At 43.1% G+C, this 18,056-nt stretch overlaps 1 protein-coding gene across 1 annotated transcript in view; it reads right to left on the bottom strand.

The window, feature by feature from the left end:
• Positions 1 to 18,056, bottom strand: part of HEATR6 (HEAT repeat containing 6) — a 116,183-nt gene that overhangs the window by 3,536 nt on the left and 94,591 nt on the right. Inside the window, exons 16-19 of the mRNA XM_077481143.1 lie at positions 8,318 to 8,440; positions 1,645 to 1,769; positions 1,446 to 1,542; positions 434 to 638 (exon numbers count right to left, since the gene is read on the bottom strand). Coding sequence (XP_077337269.1) covers positions 434 to 638; positions 1,446 to 1,542; positions 1,645 to 1,769; positions 8,318 to 8,440 — 550 coding nt within the window. The remainder of the gene's footprint in view (positions 1 to 433; positions 639 to 1,445; positions 1,543 to 1,644; positions 1,770 to 8,317; positions 8,441 to 18,056) is intronic.

Here is an 18,056-nt window from a genome sequence, read left to right as displayed (position 1 = left end):
CCACCCCCCCCCCACCATCAACAGCGTCAGTGTTGATGGGGCAATCCATCCTGCAGAGCCAATGTGTTCTCCCAGCAGGGGAGCCATCCCCACCAGCAGAAACACAGCGATTACTGCTGGTGGCTATAATAGCCGATAGCAATAATTGCATGCAAAATCCAGCAGGCTGGCTGTACCCGAGTGGATTGATCGATCAACTTGGGTACAATCAGCCTGCCCATACATGGTTCGAATCATGGCCAGTCCCCGCTGAACTGGCCAAGATGCAAACCATCTATGGCCGGCTTTAACGTCAGTGCTTGATGCTGGGAGAAGTGGGGCCTAAAACAAAAAGCGCCAGCACTTTGCTAGTCATTTTAATTTACTCATGTTGTAGCATTTCACAAATTGACATTTGTACGCTACAAGTACAGTGCAGTAATTACACCCTTACCAAGTGGAAGAGCTGTGTTTTTGAAGACATTTCCCAAGGCATAGCAAGCATTCCACTTCACTTTCATAGTGCTCTCCCCAAGAACTGTAGAGATAAGGGCTCTGATTGCACTCTCAATACTTTCAGCAAACCTGGGCTTCAGAATGTGATATGGCTGTAAAAAATGCAGCAAGTTCCCCAAAGCACGCACAGCATTACTTTTAACCTGGAAGAAAATGGTCAAATGTTGTTAAGTAATAGGTGTGTTACAATTTATGTAAGAAAAACAGAAACAAACATACTAGAAGCTTTTAATGGTAATTCCTTTTTATTTTTCGCATATAATTTTTTTTTACCATTCTGTCCAGTAAAATCAGACAGTAATTGGATGGAGCTGTCCAGTGCCATGAAAACGTATGGTTTTCTATCATGGCCAAAGCATAACCTTTTTTATGACACCACAATGCTGGCTAATGCTTGCAGAATTTCAGCCAGCTGAATGTAGTAAAACTCTTATTTTATAAAAAGGATGTGGCAGTACTGGTGCTTGCCAATTGGATGCCATCATATTGGATTTGAAAAGTCAGCCCTGGGTATACTACAATTAGAATTAAAATTTAAGCTTATACAGGTCACTCCTGGCAGTGAATGGAGTAAGGGAGTGAAGAGAAGGCAAGTATAAGCTCCTGTAAGAACTGGCTTTATAGTAAAACCATTTCTTTGCCTTGCATAGCACAGGATCACTGTAGGAATGATTGCTCAAGCCAGGACAGAAACTATTTATGGAATAATACAAATATAAATATATTAGCCTGCAGATATGGAATCAAAATGTTTAGGAAAAATAAAAAGAATGACAGACAAGCCTATGCAAATTATGCCCAGTGCTCAATATGGTCACGATTGCTGAGCATGCCCGCCGGCATGCCAGATGAGAGAAAGAGGTTTGCGACAGCTGCACTGCTAGCAAATGATTGCAATCTAATTTGTATGGAAAACAATAGATCTTTTTCGATCGTTCAGATGTATTAACCTTATCTTTGTCTTTTGAAGCTTCGGTTGCAGACTTCAACATTTCAAGCAGCAGCATATCCGAAAATTCCTCTTGAAAACTTTGTCCAATCATTTCCCTGAAATAGTAGACAAATTATGAAGTCTTTGTCTAATTGTATTATGGAGAATGACTTAATTTACTGTACATTCTAGCATTCCTAGGTGATAAGAATACTTACATGTTAACAATTAATGTGTCTGTAAGGTTACCCAAAGACCAGGCTGCCTTTGCCCGAACATTTGGAGACTTGTCATTAAGGGACATCAGAATAGCGTTAGCAGAGTCCGCTACAAACATAACATCCTAAAAGAGGTAAGCAGCCAAAAATTGTACAAAATAATGGCAAAAAAGTCACACACACATACATATATAAAGATTATTATATAGGCTTTGTCAACCTAAATAGTGTATGTCACTGTAGAGGGATTAAATGGGGGGAAAATTGGAGGGAAAATACCAGAAGACTGCTAGGCCCGGGAGCCTCAGGCAAGCAGGTTTCCTGAATGATGGCGGGGATGACACTACATTACTGTTACATAGGGGTCCCTGCATAGCCATATGTCAGGTCACACCATTTATGCAGGAGCCTCTGCTTAGCCGTAATGTGCATGTACAGAACCCACTGCAAATTTGCACAGAACCAAAAGGAAGCTTTCCCAGGCGTCTCCTTGACTCCGATATGTCACATGATGCAAAGCTGGAATTAAAAAAAATGCTTGGTAGGACTTCCTTAGGAACTGCACTAGGCACTGCTCTGCTTTTAAGGTCAGGAAGTTTTTTCTTAGTGGTACTTCCTTACATACCTGCTGTGGTGTGAAAGTTTGGAGGAAGGGGGGTATGGGGGATTTCTGCTTGGGAATAAGACAGAGTGCTGGGGTTTACTCTTAAAATGTTACAGTATGAACACAGGGCCCTTTACAATATATATATATATATGTTGTGGGTAAATTCTAACAACTACACACTAAGTGTGCAGAGGTCAGAAGCATGCAAATGACTGTATATCTAACATATGCCTGCCCCCTACATGTTAATAAACCCTGCCATTTGTATGTGACATACTCCTGGCCTACACAGTCCTATTTATATACTCCTGACCCCTGCACCCGGTACATTGCATACTCCTGACCCCTGCACTCTGTATGTTGCTTACACCTGACCCCTGTACTTTTATACACAATCTTGTACAGTGCATTTTCCCAACCCCTTCATTCTAGTCACAGGATTACAAAATATAAATTTTATTTAATTTTTTTTTAGTCCAGTAAATATGAAACATTGCATGTGACCAATTTATAGACTTTTTTTTCTAACCAGCAGATGGAAGTTTTTGTATTATAAAAAGCCTGATATTTTTGCAAAGGTTCATACTGCAAACTAATATTTACAGGCAGGACTTGATGAGTCAGAGCAAAGAACTGTCTCTCAAATAGCTCAGTGCAGAGTTTTAATAGGAGATAGCTGTTTGAAAAGGATATTCTGCCGTGGCCGCAGTAAAGCACTGCTTGTTTTTAGCAACGCTTTACCACTGTTTAAGTGGCACTTTTTGGCCATCAGTGGGGTGCTTTTAACACCAAAGAAGGGGTTAAAAACCCCTGTGTTGCTGCGCTTCTGAAGCACTTTTCAGGGGCTTCAGTCCTCAGTCCAATGGGCCAGAGCGCTTCGGGAGCACTAAATACAGCGCTCCTAATCCACCCCAAAGATGCTGCTTGCAGGACTTTTCAAAACATCCCACAAGCGCATCGCCGAGTGTGAAAAGTCACACTTGAATGAATGGGAAGCAGTTTTTAGGCACTTAGCAAAGGCTATTTCCAGCGCTAAAGCGCCTGAAAACCACCCAAGTGTGAAAGGGGTCTAACTGAAATGTATGATCGTGCAACACAAAAAGATCATAAGCAAAATGAGCATTTACAAACATAAACACAAGTGAACTACTTTCATCCATTAGACCTCTTTCACACTGGGGCAGTTTTCAGGGGCTTTGGCGCTGGAAACAGCCTCTGCTTTGCAGACACGAGAGGTGCGCTTGCGGGATGTTCTGAAAAATCCTGCCAGCAGCATCTTTGCGGCAGGTTGGGCGTGCCGTATTTAGCGCTCCCAAAATGCCCTGCCCATTGGAATGAATGGGCAGCGCTTCCGAAGCACCTGAAAAATGATTTGGAAGCTCTGCAACACAGGAGTTTTTAACCCCTTCTTTGGGGTTAAAAAGGCCCCGTTCACAGCTGAAAAGCGCCGCTGTACTGTAAAAGCAGCCACAGCCCCAGTGTAAAGGGGGCTATCTGGATGCAGTCTCTGTATAAGCGCTTCTTGGTGGTATACTGTGTAGGTGTGCTATATGGCGTTTTGGCGATGTATTACATTTCAAAAGTTAGAACTATTATTTTCTGTGGTTTTAGGCTTTTAGTTAGGTCTGACCTGTGCTGTGTTGTGACATATGGTTAACCCATTGTTGCAAGTATGCCTGTAAGTACATCATCTCTAAAAGTCATTGTGGAAAATTTTAACCCTTGCTATTCATAAAGCGTTGTTAGACCTTTTTTTTTTTTTTTTTTTTTTTTTTTTTTTTAATAGGAGGTCAAATTTGAAGGTGAGAGTTTTGTTGTTACAAGGTGGTGAAGAGAGCAGTATTGCTAGCACTGGAAAAGTTTGTGTTAAGAAGACCACTTGTTGACTTGTCACTTTATTTTATTCAGGACACTTTGCACTTTTTAATTGCCGTTGACAACTCTAAAGGATAGGGTTTTCTTTTGCACATAAGCATATGTGAGAGACTGGTTGACACATTTATTTGGTTTTATGAAGTTTGTAGATACACATTTTGTGTTTCATGTTATACTTTTTGGTTATTGTTGTACTTTTTTTTTGATTTATTTAAAAGTTTAAGGGTGTGAAATGAAAGTGCTGGCTGTTTGTCCACACAAGTGTTTTGGTAGTGTGGTTGCACACAGTTTCTTTTGTGTTATTACTCCTTTTATCATGTATAAACATTTTATTTGGAATACAAAAGTCAAGCATGCTTACTAAAAAAAAAAAAAAAAATATTAAGCATTGGTTTAAGCAATGTATAAATGTACAAAAATCAATCTTTGTCCCCAAACCTCCACAGTTTTCCTTTAAAGGACCAGGCCTCTTTTTCAGATTTGGCGTTTACATGTTTAAAACAGTCTTTTTTGCTAGAAAATTACTTAGAACCCCCAAATATTATATTTTGTTTTTTTTCTAACACCCTCGAGAATAAAATGGAGGTCATTGCAACACGTTTTTTTCACACCGTATTTGCGCAGCGGTCTTACAAGCGCACTTTTTTTGGAAAAAGTTCACTTTTTTGAATAAAAAAAAAATAAGACGGCAGTAAAATTAGCCCATTTTTTTTTATATTGTGAAAGATAATGTTACGCAGAGTAAATTGATACCCAACATGCCATGCTTCAAAATTGCGCCCGCTCGTGGAATGGCGTCAAACTTTTACCCTCAAAAATCTCCATAAAGCGACATTTAAAACATTCTACAGGTTGCATATTTTGCGTTACAGAGGAGGTCTAGGGCTAGAATTATTGCTCTCGCTCTACTGATCGCGGCGATACCTCACATGTGTGGTTTGACCGCCGTTTTCATATGCGGCGCTACTCACGTATGCGTTCGCTTTTGTGCGCGAGCTTGTCGGGACGGGACGGGACGGGACGGGGGGGTTCAATTTTTAATTCTTTTTTCCTTATTTATTTTACTTGATTTTATTTTTACACTTTTTAAAAAATAAAAAATAAATGGATCACTTTTATTCCTATTACAAGAAATGTAAACATCCCTTGTAATAGAAAAAAGCATGACAGGTCCTCTTAAATATGAGATCTGGGGTCAAAAAGTCCTCAGATCTCATATTTGGACTTAAATGCAATAATTTATTTTTAATTTTTTTATGTCATTTGAAAAAATGACATTGAAAAAAAATATACCTTTTAGGCCCCTTTCACACATGCGGACAGAATGTCCGTATTTCATCCACCCGTTTGTGGATGAAATACGGACATACATGCATCCCTATGGGTTATTTTATTTTGTCCCCTGAAAATACACCAGTGCAACAAGGAAACGGATAGATGTGTGAACATAAAAAAAAAAATAAATAAATAAAAAAACCTATAAAGCTCAGTTTACCAAAAACAAAAATGTATTTATTTTCTGTTAATTTTCTGTTTCCGTTCTAGTTGGCAAATGTTTTTGGCTAATGCTCTTCTAATAGCTGCTACTACTACTACATTGCTTAGAGGAGGAGTCTTGTGTGTGAAATTAGTATTTAACCACTTCAGCCCCGGAAGAATTTACCCCCTTCCTGACCAGAGCACTTTTTGAAGGGAGGAGGGGGGAGTGTTATATGTACTAGCAAATTTAAAGCAGAGTTTCACTCGCATATAAAACTTAACGGCATCTAGTCAATCCATGCATCTTAAAAATGTATTGGCTAACTTTTTCTTTCTGTGTTCATTTCACAAATTTTTCTATTCTTCTTCATTTCCTATGTACCCGCCGCTGCAAGGTACGTCATTGCCGCAAAAGATTTGGGCTCTCCTCCTCCCCCCACCCCCGCTGCCTTCTGGGACCTGTGTGCGCCCCAGAAGACAGGACCACTCAGCAAGCGCAGTACGACTTGCGCATGCTCAGTAGTTAACAGACTGTGAAGCCTGAAGGCTTCATTGCCGGTTTCCCTTAAATGCAATGCGATGGATGGATTGGCTTGGGGTGCCGACATCACGGGAACCCTGGACAGGTAAGTGTCCTTATATTAATAAAAGTTAGCAGCTACAGTATAATATTTTTTTGTACAGGCTGGAACTTTGCTTTAAATACACTAACAAATTGATGTCAAACTCCAGCTCACACTTTAGAAGCAGTTACATTAAACAGTTTTTTTCCCCCATTTGGGATAAAGATTTTACAGAAATGAATAAAACCGTTTTTTTGTAAGCTTCCCTGCCAGTGGTAAATGGTTTGTCTCATCTCTGTAACTGATATCTGTAAGAGAGCTTGTTCTTTTAAAAAACAGACTTACTGGCCAGATCATCAGAGGGAAATAGAAGAAAGCCTATAAAAAAGAAAGCTAATGCAGCCATCACATAAATGTTTGGTTTTGGGTTTAATGCTGCTTTTTTTATTATTGTGCTATTTTATAACCACCTTGAACAGTGCTGCTCTTCTCAATAGGAACCTCGCTGTTATCACCAACCTAGCTAAATGGTATTTCTAGGGAGTGATAACCTGCTCAATAATGTTAGTAAATGGACTTTTGCAGTTTAAACACCTAAACTAAAAAAGCAAGCTCACAGTAATGACCATATAATTAGCACAATACATTAAACATTTTTTTTTTTTACTTAAAATGATTGTAAAGCCTTGTTCTTTTTTTCCCTATAAAAAAACCAAACATGTTATACTTTCCTGCTCTGTTAAAGGGGATATGCACAGACCAGCCCAAATCCTCCTCTTCTCAGGTCCCTCCTCTATGCTCCTGCCCCCACAGCAAGCAGCTTGCAATGGGGGCATCCGAGCAGAGTCACCCCTTGTGTTCAGACACGGAGCCCCGACCTGGCCCCACCCCTTCTCTTCCAAATGGCTAGCTGACTTTGAGTGACAGCAGCGGCAGCTAATGGCGCCACTGCTGCGTCTCAGCCAATCAGGAAAGTGAATATTGAACAGCTGAGACACTCGTGGACACCGCGGGACAGAGAGGGACACCGCGGGACAGAGAGGGACACCGCGGGACAGAGAGGGACACCGCGGGACAGAGAGGGACACCGCGGGACAGAGAGGGACAGAGAGGGACACCGCGGGACAGAGAGGGACACCGCGGGACAGAGAGGGACACCGCGGGACACCGCGGGACAGAGAGGGACACCGCGGGACAGAGAGGGACACCGCGGGACAGAGAGGGACACCGCGGGACAGAGAGGGACACCGCGGGACAGAGAGGGACACCGCGGGACAGAGAGGGACACCGCCTGTTAGGGGGCTATTGCACACAGAAGGCTTTTTATCTTAATGCATAGAATGCATTAAAATAAAAACCCTTCTGCCTTTACAACCCCTTTAACTTCTAGTCACCTTTGTAATTTTTCTCCAAAGCCAGCCTGCCATTCCTCCACAAGTAATGATATTGCAAAACAACATGTCCCTTTTATATCCAATAACCTTGCAAAACAGGTATTAGAGATAAAATGATAATTCTCCCGCTCTACAAGACTCTGGTCCGGCCGCACCTGGAGTATGCTGTCCAGTTCTGGGCACCTGGAAATGGAGCGAGTACAAAGAAGGGCAACAAAGCTAATAAAGGGCCTGTAGGATATTAGTTATGAGGAAAGGTTGCGAGCATTGAACTTATTCTCTCTGGAGAAGAAACACTTGGGAGGGGATATGATTTCAATATACAAATACCATACTGGTGACCCCACAATAGGGATACATTTTTTCACAGAAGGGAGTTTAATAAGACTCATGGCCACTCATTAAAATTAGAAGAAAAGAGATTTAACCTTAAACTACGTAGAGGGTTCTTTACTGTAAGAGCGGTAAGGATGTGAAATTCCCTTCCACAGGCGGTGGTCTCAGCGAGGAGCATCGATAGTTTCAAGAAACTATTAGATAAGCACCTGAACGACCACAACATACAGGGATATACAATGCAATACTGACATATAATCACACACTTCATTGGACTTGTGTCTTTTTTCAACCTCACCTACTATGTAACTATGCAAATACACAGATGTTTAACATTTCTGGTCAGTTTTATTATGAAAGATGCTAAGAGATAATATAGTAAGTAATGCTTTAAAGAATATTAAAAAAAGTTCTCCTACCTGCCGAAGACAAGGGAACAGGATATACACACCAAGAGCTCGTGCAGCTGCTGCCTTCACTAGTGGATTTTCACTATGGTTCAGCCCAAGCAACAGTGTTATGCAAAGTATCTGACAGTCATCCTGGAATTGGAAAATTGCAACATTTCAACCATTTCTCCCACACAGCTGGGACACTTTTTCTTTTATATAGCTTGTTCGAAACAAAGGCATAGAGTTTAACCAAAACAAATCACTGCATCCTCAGAACAGGATTCAGCAATCTAGAATGTTATTGTTTATAAATATTATCCATTTATAATTTTGTGCATTTAAAAACACATCCAGACCCTTTCTGAAACAATTTAGTTAATTAAAACAGATCCAACCAGGTATCTTTATGTTTTTGTATAGTACCATGCAAGTGATCAGCACTTTACTAACAGTAAAAAGTCCATATTTTAATACAGGTCATATGGTAATGGAGTTCTATGGTCACAGGCAGCATAGTCTTTCATTTTATAAAATCAGCATTGTAAGGCTGCATTCATACCAGCTTAGGCTGGTGAAAAATGCAGTGTCAAGAATCGTCAGGAGTGAATCCGGCTTTGGTTGCTGTCTCCATTCACTATGACAGGTTGCAGGGTGCTGCAGCTATTCACGGCTCTGCACAGTTGGCGATTACCTGGACCGATTGCTGCTGGATGCACTTTGTGTGTGCCCAGCAGCAATCGCTGCAGATAACCGCTGGCTGTGTGGCAGCGATCGCTGCAGGTAGTCGCTGGCTGTGCAGACAGCCGCAAATAGCTGCATCCACTGCCGACCTGTCATTAAAGTGAGCAGCAGGAATAATAAGAATTCTGCTGCTGCAATTCTCACCAGCCTAAACTGGTGGTATGAATGTAGCCCAATAGCTGCACAAACAATGGTTATATTTGACAATCCAATATAAGCTTACCGTATTTATCGGGGTATAACACGCACTGGCGTATAACACGCACCCCAAGTTTAGGAGGGCATTTTAAGGAAAAAAGTTTTAGGAGGGAAGTTTAAGAAAAAAAAAAAAAAAAAAACTTGCATTTAAATGCCCGTCAATGCAGCCTTATCAGTGTGCATCTGCAGCCTTGTCCATCATTGCAGAATGATCAGTCATTTGCAGCTTGCCCAGTGCTGTTTGCAGCTTTGCAGTGTCATTTGCAACTTGCCCAGCGCCGTTTACAGCCTTGCCCATGTTTAAATTTCCTGCCGCCGAGACAGACCGAGCGAGCGAGCGCCGCCGAAAAAGACCGAGCGCCGCTGAACAAGACAGAGCCGATTGCTCGGCTCCACTTGTAGTCCCGCCTCCCTGCTGTTTCTCTAGCGAGCGCTGCCGAAAAAGACCGAGCTGTCTGTACTGTGTATTCGGCTGGGCTCCGCTCGCAGTCCCGCGGGACTGCAAGCCTAGCCGAGCCGAGTACACAGTACAGTCGGCTCGGTCTTTTTCGGCATCGCTCGCTCCAGAAACAGCAGGGAGGCGGGACTACGAGCGGAGCCGAGCAATCGGCTCTGTCTTGTTCGGCGGCGCTCAGTATTTTAGACTCACAGTGGGGATCGGCGTATAACACGCACACCCGCGACTTTCCCCCGATTTTAAGGGGGAAAAAGTGCGTGTTATACGCCGATAAATACGGTACTTGAAAAAACTCCTTTCAGGTTGTGAATACTGCCTTTCTGCTGCTCATCTATTGCCACATGCTTTGTAGATAATCCTCTGCTGTTTATTTTGGATTTCTAAAAACTATATATCCCATGGTACCATGCTGCCTGCAAGCTGTAATTCCTGTTCTGACTCCACCTTCTGAAACTGCTCTTCTCAGCACTTCTGTAGTTCAGAAGACAGTCTCTGTGAAATGTATGACACAGCAGTGCCTACACCCAGAGCTTATTAAATATAACTATATTGCCAAAAGTATTGAGACGCCTGCCTTTACACGCACATGAACTTTAATGGCATCCCAGTCTTCGTCTGTAAGGTTCAATATTGAGTTGGCCCAACCTTTGCAGCTATAAACAGCTTCAACTCTTCTGGGAAGTCTGTCCACGAGGTTTAGGAGTGTGTCTTTGGGAATGTTTGACCATTCTTCTAGAAGCGTATTTGTGAGGTCAGGCACTGATGTTGGATGTGAAGGCCTGGCTCGCAGTCTCCACCATAGTTCATGTGCGTGTTAAGGCGGGCGCCCCAATACTTCTGGCAATATAGTGTATGTCACAAGTAAACCTGTGGGGATCTTCACAAAGTTTACAAATTTCAATCTCATTCTGATTAATAAAGTAGGCTAGAAATAATTGGAATAGAATGAGGAAAATTAATATTTTAATTCTGACCATAGATACACTTTAAAATGCATAAGGGCCATGCATGAGCTGGTACGGTTTATAATCCGAGGATCTAAAATATAATAGTCTCGTAACATAACAAATCACCCCAATTCAGGTAAAACTGCAGCGCTCAGGAACTGCAAGGTTCAGATCCCATTCCTAAAATCTGTATTTTATTTAAATGTCATGTACAAATATTTACCTATATTTTGGCATTTTGATGTTTTGCATGCTTGGGGGATCATGAATTTATTTGTTGGCAACGGACTAGTGTAAATCCTCAGAAAAAAAATAAATAAAGTTAATTCTAAAAAGCATGGTACCCACATGCTCCTGGGCCAGTCTGGAGCAATGAGGATCACAGGAATGCCCTTTAGCGTGATCCTGAAAAACAGAGGAGGAGGAAGCCAAGGCATTGATCAGGGTTGTACTGATCCTATGGAGCCACAAGAACATCCAGGGTTTCCGCTAGATCGGGGGTAAGCAAACTGTAGATTGCAGGCAAGTGACTGGTAGATCACAGTCTGGGCTTGCTGACCCACCATCCAACAGCATCAGAGTGCAATGCAGAGGGACTACTTGTAAATTTGGAGCTGTAGTAAGAAGCAAGAGCCGCATAAGCCTCCTCTGTAGTGTTGACTCCTGTCCCCTGCAGAGTTATACCAACTGCACTCCACATCTTATCCCGGCTAGCAGTCTCCAGAGTGGTGCCAGCAGCAGGGAAAAAAAAAAGAAAAAAAGAAGAAGATCTTCAGCAATACACCGGGCACAATAGTATAGGGCTGCTTTCACGCTGATGGGCTGTGGTTTACTCACACCGTGGGTACAGTGCCATGTACCTGCAACTTTTCTGCAGGTTTACTGCTCTTAGTCATAGACTTCTATTATATCAAGCAGGTTTTGGTGCCCTTTCAGAAAATGCACTACACCTGCAGGATATAATAGAAGTCTATGGCAAAGTGTAGCTAAACCAGGAAAGTTGCAGATGCACTGCACTGCACTGCACACGCAGTGCCGGTAAACCACAGCACATCAGTGTGGAAGCAGCCTATAGGGGGCTCAGAACAGTAAGGGTTCATTTACATTTGCAGTTTGGGGAGTGGTAAAACCCCAGTTTTTACCTCACCACCACCTGATTTAAACTCATGATTGCCGTGCCTCGATTGTAACGTGGTAGTACGACAATTAGAGGTTTAAATCAGGTGTGGGGAGGCAACACTGTACCCGGTGATCTTTACCTTCCCCCATGTTGTTCAGTAGATCGTTACCTCTTTAAAGTTGCCTACCCCTGCGCTAGATGTTCTGTACCCGTCTCGGATGATGTGTACCCTGGAGGCCAGGAGCTCCCCATCTGGCCCCAAATGCTCTATCTTGGCCTAGGCTGACAAGGCACTTTGTAGAGGGTTGGCAGAAAAAGTGTCCCCGTCGGCTTGTGCTACACTTTTAGTGTAGTGCCAGTCTTATGGGGTAGACTGGCCCGGGAGTCAAATCGGTCTGGCGCTCCTATAAAGTAGGAGGCTGAAATTGTCTGGAGGAGTAAGGCTGGGTTCACATATATGCAAATTGGATGCATTTCTCCACATTCGTATGACAGGAATATGTGCCCGGCTCTCAATGCAGCCAGTTCACAGCTCTGGGACGGCTGCAGTCTGCATTTGGAAAGGGTTCTGTGTGTCTTTGGTTCCAATTCAGGTAAATATTTTCTGAAGACTGGTTCAAAAGTCACAATGCAGATATTTGCCAGCACACCATGGAACAAAATAGCATCCAAACTAATTTTTAATGCATGATCACATCAGAGCAGTGCAACGTTTTGGAGCCACGCAGGGCCCCTTCATCAGGCATGTGATGTGGGCAGGCTTTAAATACTCAGGCTTAAAATCACACCAGTTGAGTGGAAATTGCAGGACAACAACCTAGCTGCCACATAGCTTCTAATTTGGGTAGTAGGGATGGTACAGATACAAGGGAGATTGAGATGGTCAGCTACACTTGGGAAGTAGGTGGTAAGGCTTTCCTGCAAACCTTTGGGTGATCACAATCTAGTATATATGCAATCGTGCTCAAAAGTTTGCACACCCTGGCAGAAATTGTGAAATTTTGGCATCAATATTGAAAATATGACTGATCATGCCGAAAAACTGTCTTATTTAAGGATAGCAATCACATGAAGCCATTATCATCACATAGTGTTTTGGATCCTTTTTAAATCAGAACAGAAATCACCCAAATGGCCCTGTTAAAAAGTTTACATACCCTGGAATGTTTGGCCTTGGTACAGACACAGAAGGTGGCATGCACAGGTTAAAATGGCAATTAAAAGGTTAATTTCCCACATTTGTGGCTTTTTAAATCACAATTAGTGTCTGTATAAATAGTCAGTGAGTTTGTTAACTCTCACATGGATGCACTAAGCAGGCTAGAAAAGAACAGTCAGACCTGCATAACAAGGTAATTAAACTTTACAAAGATGTAAAGGGATATAAAAAGATATCTAAAGCCTTGCATATGCAAGTCAGTACTGTTCAATCACTTAAGTGGAAAATTTGGGATCTCTTGATACCAAGCCAAGGTCAAGTAGATCAAGAAAGATTTCAGCTACAACTGCCACAGGAACTGTTCGGGATACAAAAGAAAAACCCACAGGTAACCTCAGGGGAAATACAGGCTGCTCTGGAAAAAGTTGGTGTGGTTGTTTTTAAGAAGCACAATACAATGATTCTTGAACAAAAAATATCTGCATGGTCAAGTTGCCAGAAAGAAGCCTTTTACAAATACAAGGCCTTTTACTGTACAAGTTCCACAAAAAAGTCTGGTTACAATATGCCCACCACCACCTTGCCATGCCTCATTGGCTTTTTTGTGGCATTGGTGCAGTAAAGGCTTCCTTCTGGCAGATCATCCATGCAGCTTTTTATTGTTCAAGTATCGTTAAATTGTGCTCCTTAACAACAACCACGCTGTCTTTTTGGAGAGCAGTCTGTATTCCTCCTGCGGTTACCTGTGTGTTTTTCTTTGTATCCTGAGCAATTCTTCCTGGTCTACGTGATCTTGGCTTGGTATCAAAATAGCCCCTAATTTTCCATTTCTTAATAAGTGATTAAACAATTCTGACTGGCATATTCAAAGCTTTTGATATCTTTTTATATCCTTTTCCATCTTTGTAAAGTTTCATTAGATTGTTACGCAGGTTTTTTTGACTGTTCTTTTCTACCTCCTCATGGCTTAGTATCTAGCCTGCTTAGTGTATCTATGGGAGAGCTAACAAACTCTTGACTATTGATACCTTAATTAACCTTAAATTGCCATTTTAACCTGTGTGTGCCACCTTCTGTGTCTGTACAAAGGCCAAACATTCCAGGGCTATTTGGGTGATTTCTGTTATTATGATTTAAAAAGGATACAAAATATATCCTTTAATACACATACACACACAGTATATACGAGCTTGCAGCGATGCATATGGCAATTAAAGATGAGGAAATCTCCTCCTCATTTGCCCTTTGCAGAGGATTTGCTATTTATTATAGTGACTTACCATAGATATCACCTACTGGCAATCTACATAAGAGGTAGGTGTTAACGTTTATACAGTAGCGGACTAGATTATATAGCATGGGGTACCCAGGGTAGAAGGAAAGCTACACAATTTTGGTAAAACTTGCATGTCCCTTACCTAGCTGTTAGAAGGGCTTTTAGTCTAGGGATGGTGCAGACACAAGCGACACTGGCATGGTCACCTATACCTGGCAGGTAGGTAGGACTCTCCTGCAATTCTTTGCTTGTGTCAGATACACATATTAAGGAATCTTAACATAATTTCTTTTAATTGCTGATGAGAAAAATAAACAGATGGATGTATTTGTTCCTGCCCCCAGTCCTTCCTTTGCTCAATGGCTGGACCACATATCTTCGTCACTGTGCTATAGGTTTTCTGCTGCACCACTGGCATGGTTATATCCTCATAGTCCTTTCTATAAATTTAGCCGAAATGTGTGCTTAAAGTAGAACTACAGGCAACACTTTTTTTATTTTTATTATGGATAGGGTAAGGGAGGGTTATAGCCTGTCAGTTTATTTTTCACTATCCTTGTCCCATTGCAGAGATTTCCCTTCATTTCCTGCCCCATAGCCAAACAGGAAGTGAGAGGAAATCTCTGCAAAAACAGAACTTTTAAAACCGCTTACCTGTAAAATCCTTTTCTATGATGTACATCAGGGGACACAGAGCCATAGTAATTACTATGTGGGTAATAGGGCCAATGATAGGGCGTGCCAGTGTCCATCACCTAAGGCAAGAAGTGTACTCCGTATATAACCCCTCCCACTACTGGGAGTCCTCAGTTTTGTAGCCAAGCAATACAAGTGTATACCAAGAAGGGAGGGACCACTGTGTCCCCTGATGTACATCAAAGAAAAGGATTTTACAGGTAAGCCATTTAAAAAATTCTGTTTTCTTTTCTTACATCAGGGGACACAAAGCCATAGTAATTACTATGTGGTATGTTCCATAGCAATGGCAACTGAAGGGAGGGAGACAACAAAAACAGGAGGCCAGAGGACTCATACTGCATCCTGCAGTATACTGCGCCCAAAGGCAACATCCTCATGACCTTTAATATTGATTTGAAAGACCAAGTTAGACTTACCGGTAACTTGTTTTCCAGAAGTCTTTCAGGACAGCACCTGAGAGATAGCGACTCCACCCTCCTCGTTAGGAAACACCTTCTTCCTCCAGACTTTAAAGGGAGGCGCCTCCCTACCACACATCAGTTGTAGAAGAGAACCTCCGGCCCCGGCTGGAACACATAAACACATACGTTAGTCACAGCGTAGCATAATATAATACCATAGGGCGGGATGCTTGCTGTCCTGAAAGACTTCTGGAAAACAAGTTACCGGTAAGTCTAACTTGGTCTTTCCCAAGGCGTCTTTCAGGACAGCACCTGAGAGGATAACAGAGACTTACCCCTTAGGGCGGGACAACAGCTTGCAGGACCTTTCTGCCAAACGCCTGATCGCTGGCAGAAGTGAGATCCAGTCTATAATGTTTCACAAATGTGTGAAAACTCGACCATGTCGCCGCCTTGCAGATCTGCTCCGGGGTGGCACCAGCTCTCTCTGCCCACGTAGACGCCAGAGCCCTGGTTGAGTGTGCACAAATTTCTGCTGGAGGAGATAACCCTGCCTGGGAATATGCCTCCGAGATAGCTAATTTCAGCCATCTAGCTAAAGTAACTTTAGAAGCTTGAAAACCCTTTTTTCTTCCCGAGAAGAGTACAAACAGTGAATCTGAACGCCTGAAGGACTCCGTCCTTTCTAAATAACTCAGCAGAGTCCTCCTGACGTCCAAAGTATGGAAAAAAGTCTCCCTATTTCCTTTGGGGTTAACACAAAAGGTTGGCAGTACTATGTCCTGTATACGGTTCTGCACTGAAGCTACCTTCGGTAAGAACTTTGCGTCTGTTCTAAGAATAACTCTGTCAGGAAAAATGGAAAGATATGGTTCTTTAACTGACAGAGCATTTAGCTCACTGATCCTGCGTGCAGAGACAATGGCAATCAGAAAAACGGTTTTTAATGTGAGAAACCTAAGGGAAGCCTCCACAAGAGGCTCAAAAGGCCCTTTTGTTAGAGACTGTAGGACTACCGACAAATCCCATCTAGGAAAAACCTTAACAGGAGCTGGCCTAGATCTTTTAAGAGCTCTAAAGAATCTGATCACCAGCGGATCTGAGGCCACAGATTTTTCTAAGAACACTGTCAGGGCTGCTACCTGCACCTTCAGGGTACTAACTGCCAGTCCCTTGTCTGCTCCATCCTGTAAAAACTCCAAGATGGAGACAAGGCTCCCTGTCACCTGGGCGGCTGACAAACACCAAGTTTTATAACGCTTCCAGACCTTAGAATAAATGGCCCTCGTAACCCTTTTCCTACTTGCTAAAAGGGTCGAGATTAAACGGTTGGAAAACCCCTTGCTCCTAAGGAGCTGCCTTTCAGAAACCAGGCCGTGAGGGCCAGGCTGGCCACTCCTGGATGGTTCACTGGGCCCTGCAACAACAGATCGTGTCTGAGGGGCAGACGCCAACAAGGCTTGATTGCCAGGCCTAGAACTGTCGAAAACCAAGCCCTTTTTGGCCAAAAGGGCGTGATTAGAATAACTGGCACCTTCTCCCTCTGAATTTTTCTTAAAATTAACGGGATTAACTGAAATGGGGGGAAAGCATAACAAAGACGAAATTCCCATGGATAAGCTAGCGCATCTGTGCCCAGCGAGCCATCGCGACTGTCCAGGGAAAAGAACTGGGGAACCTGGGCGTTCACCCTTGAGGCGAACAGGTCTACCTCTGGTAAACCCCATTTTCCGGCAATCATTGTGAATACCTCCGGGTTTAGAGACCATTCCGCTTCCCGAATAGCGTTTCTGCTTAGGAAGTCCGCTACCCTGTTTAGATCCCCTTTTAGGTGGACTGCTGATAGGGATAACAAATGTTTTTCCGCCCACCGAAGAATCTCCATGGCCAGTACCTGAAGCGACCTGCTTCTTGTACCCCCCTGTCTGTTTAAATAAGCCACTGCCGTGGCATTGTCTGTTAGGACCTGGACGTGATGGGACTGAAGCTCCTGAACAAACAATTCCAGAGCTAAGGCAATCGCCTTGAGCTCTCTCCAGTTTGAGGACCTTACTGTCTCCTCTTTGGCCCAGGACCCCTGAGTGAAACGTGTTCCTAGATGGGCTCCCCACCCCCAGGAACTGGCGTCGGTTGTTAGTCTTTTCCCGACTGGAAAAGCCCAGACTAACCCTTCCGATAAGACATCCTGTCTTTTCCACCACCATAGGGCCCTTTTTACCTGGGTTGACACTCTCACCTCTGCCTCTAGGGATGCCACTGTGTGATCCCAAGATCTTAGAAGGAAAGCCTGCAGACATCTGAAATGCATTCTTGCCCACTGGACTGCTGGCATTGCTGAAGTCAGAACCCCCAAAGCTGACATAACCTGTCTTACTGTCAGATTTTGGCTGGTCTGTAATAAAGACACTGCACCGGAAATCCTGTCCCTTTTGTCTAAGGGAAGGAAGATCTTTTCCCCGCCGAATTTATCAGAAACCCTAAAAACCGAATCTCCTGAGATGGGTTTAGGGACGACTTTTGGAGGTTCAAAATCCAACCCAACGCCTCCAGATGGCTGCGAGCTTTGCCTAGATTGGTCTGCAATTCCTCGCTGGATGGGGCGAAAAACAGCAGATCGTCTAAATAAGGAATAACTGCGATTCCCTGGAGACGCAGTGGCGCTAAAGCTTCTGCCATTATTTTGGTAAAAATTCGGGGAGATGATGACAGGCCGAAGGGTAGGGCCCTGAACTGGAGATGATGAACCACACCCCCCAACCTCACCGCCA

The sequence above is a fragment of the Lithobates pipiens genome, unplaced genomic scaffold, assembly GCF_037356315.1.
Source record: "Lithobates pipiens isolate NorthernLeopardFrog02 unplaced genomic scaffold, aLitPip1_a1.2 Scaffold_16, whole genome shotgun sequence".
NCBI classification, from domain to species: domain Eukaryota; kingdom Metazoa; phylum Chordata; class Amphibia; order Anura; family Ranidae; genus Lithobates; species Lithobates pipiens.
This window is presented reverse-complemented; position numbering and strand designations above follow the sequence as displayed.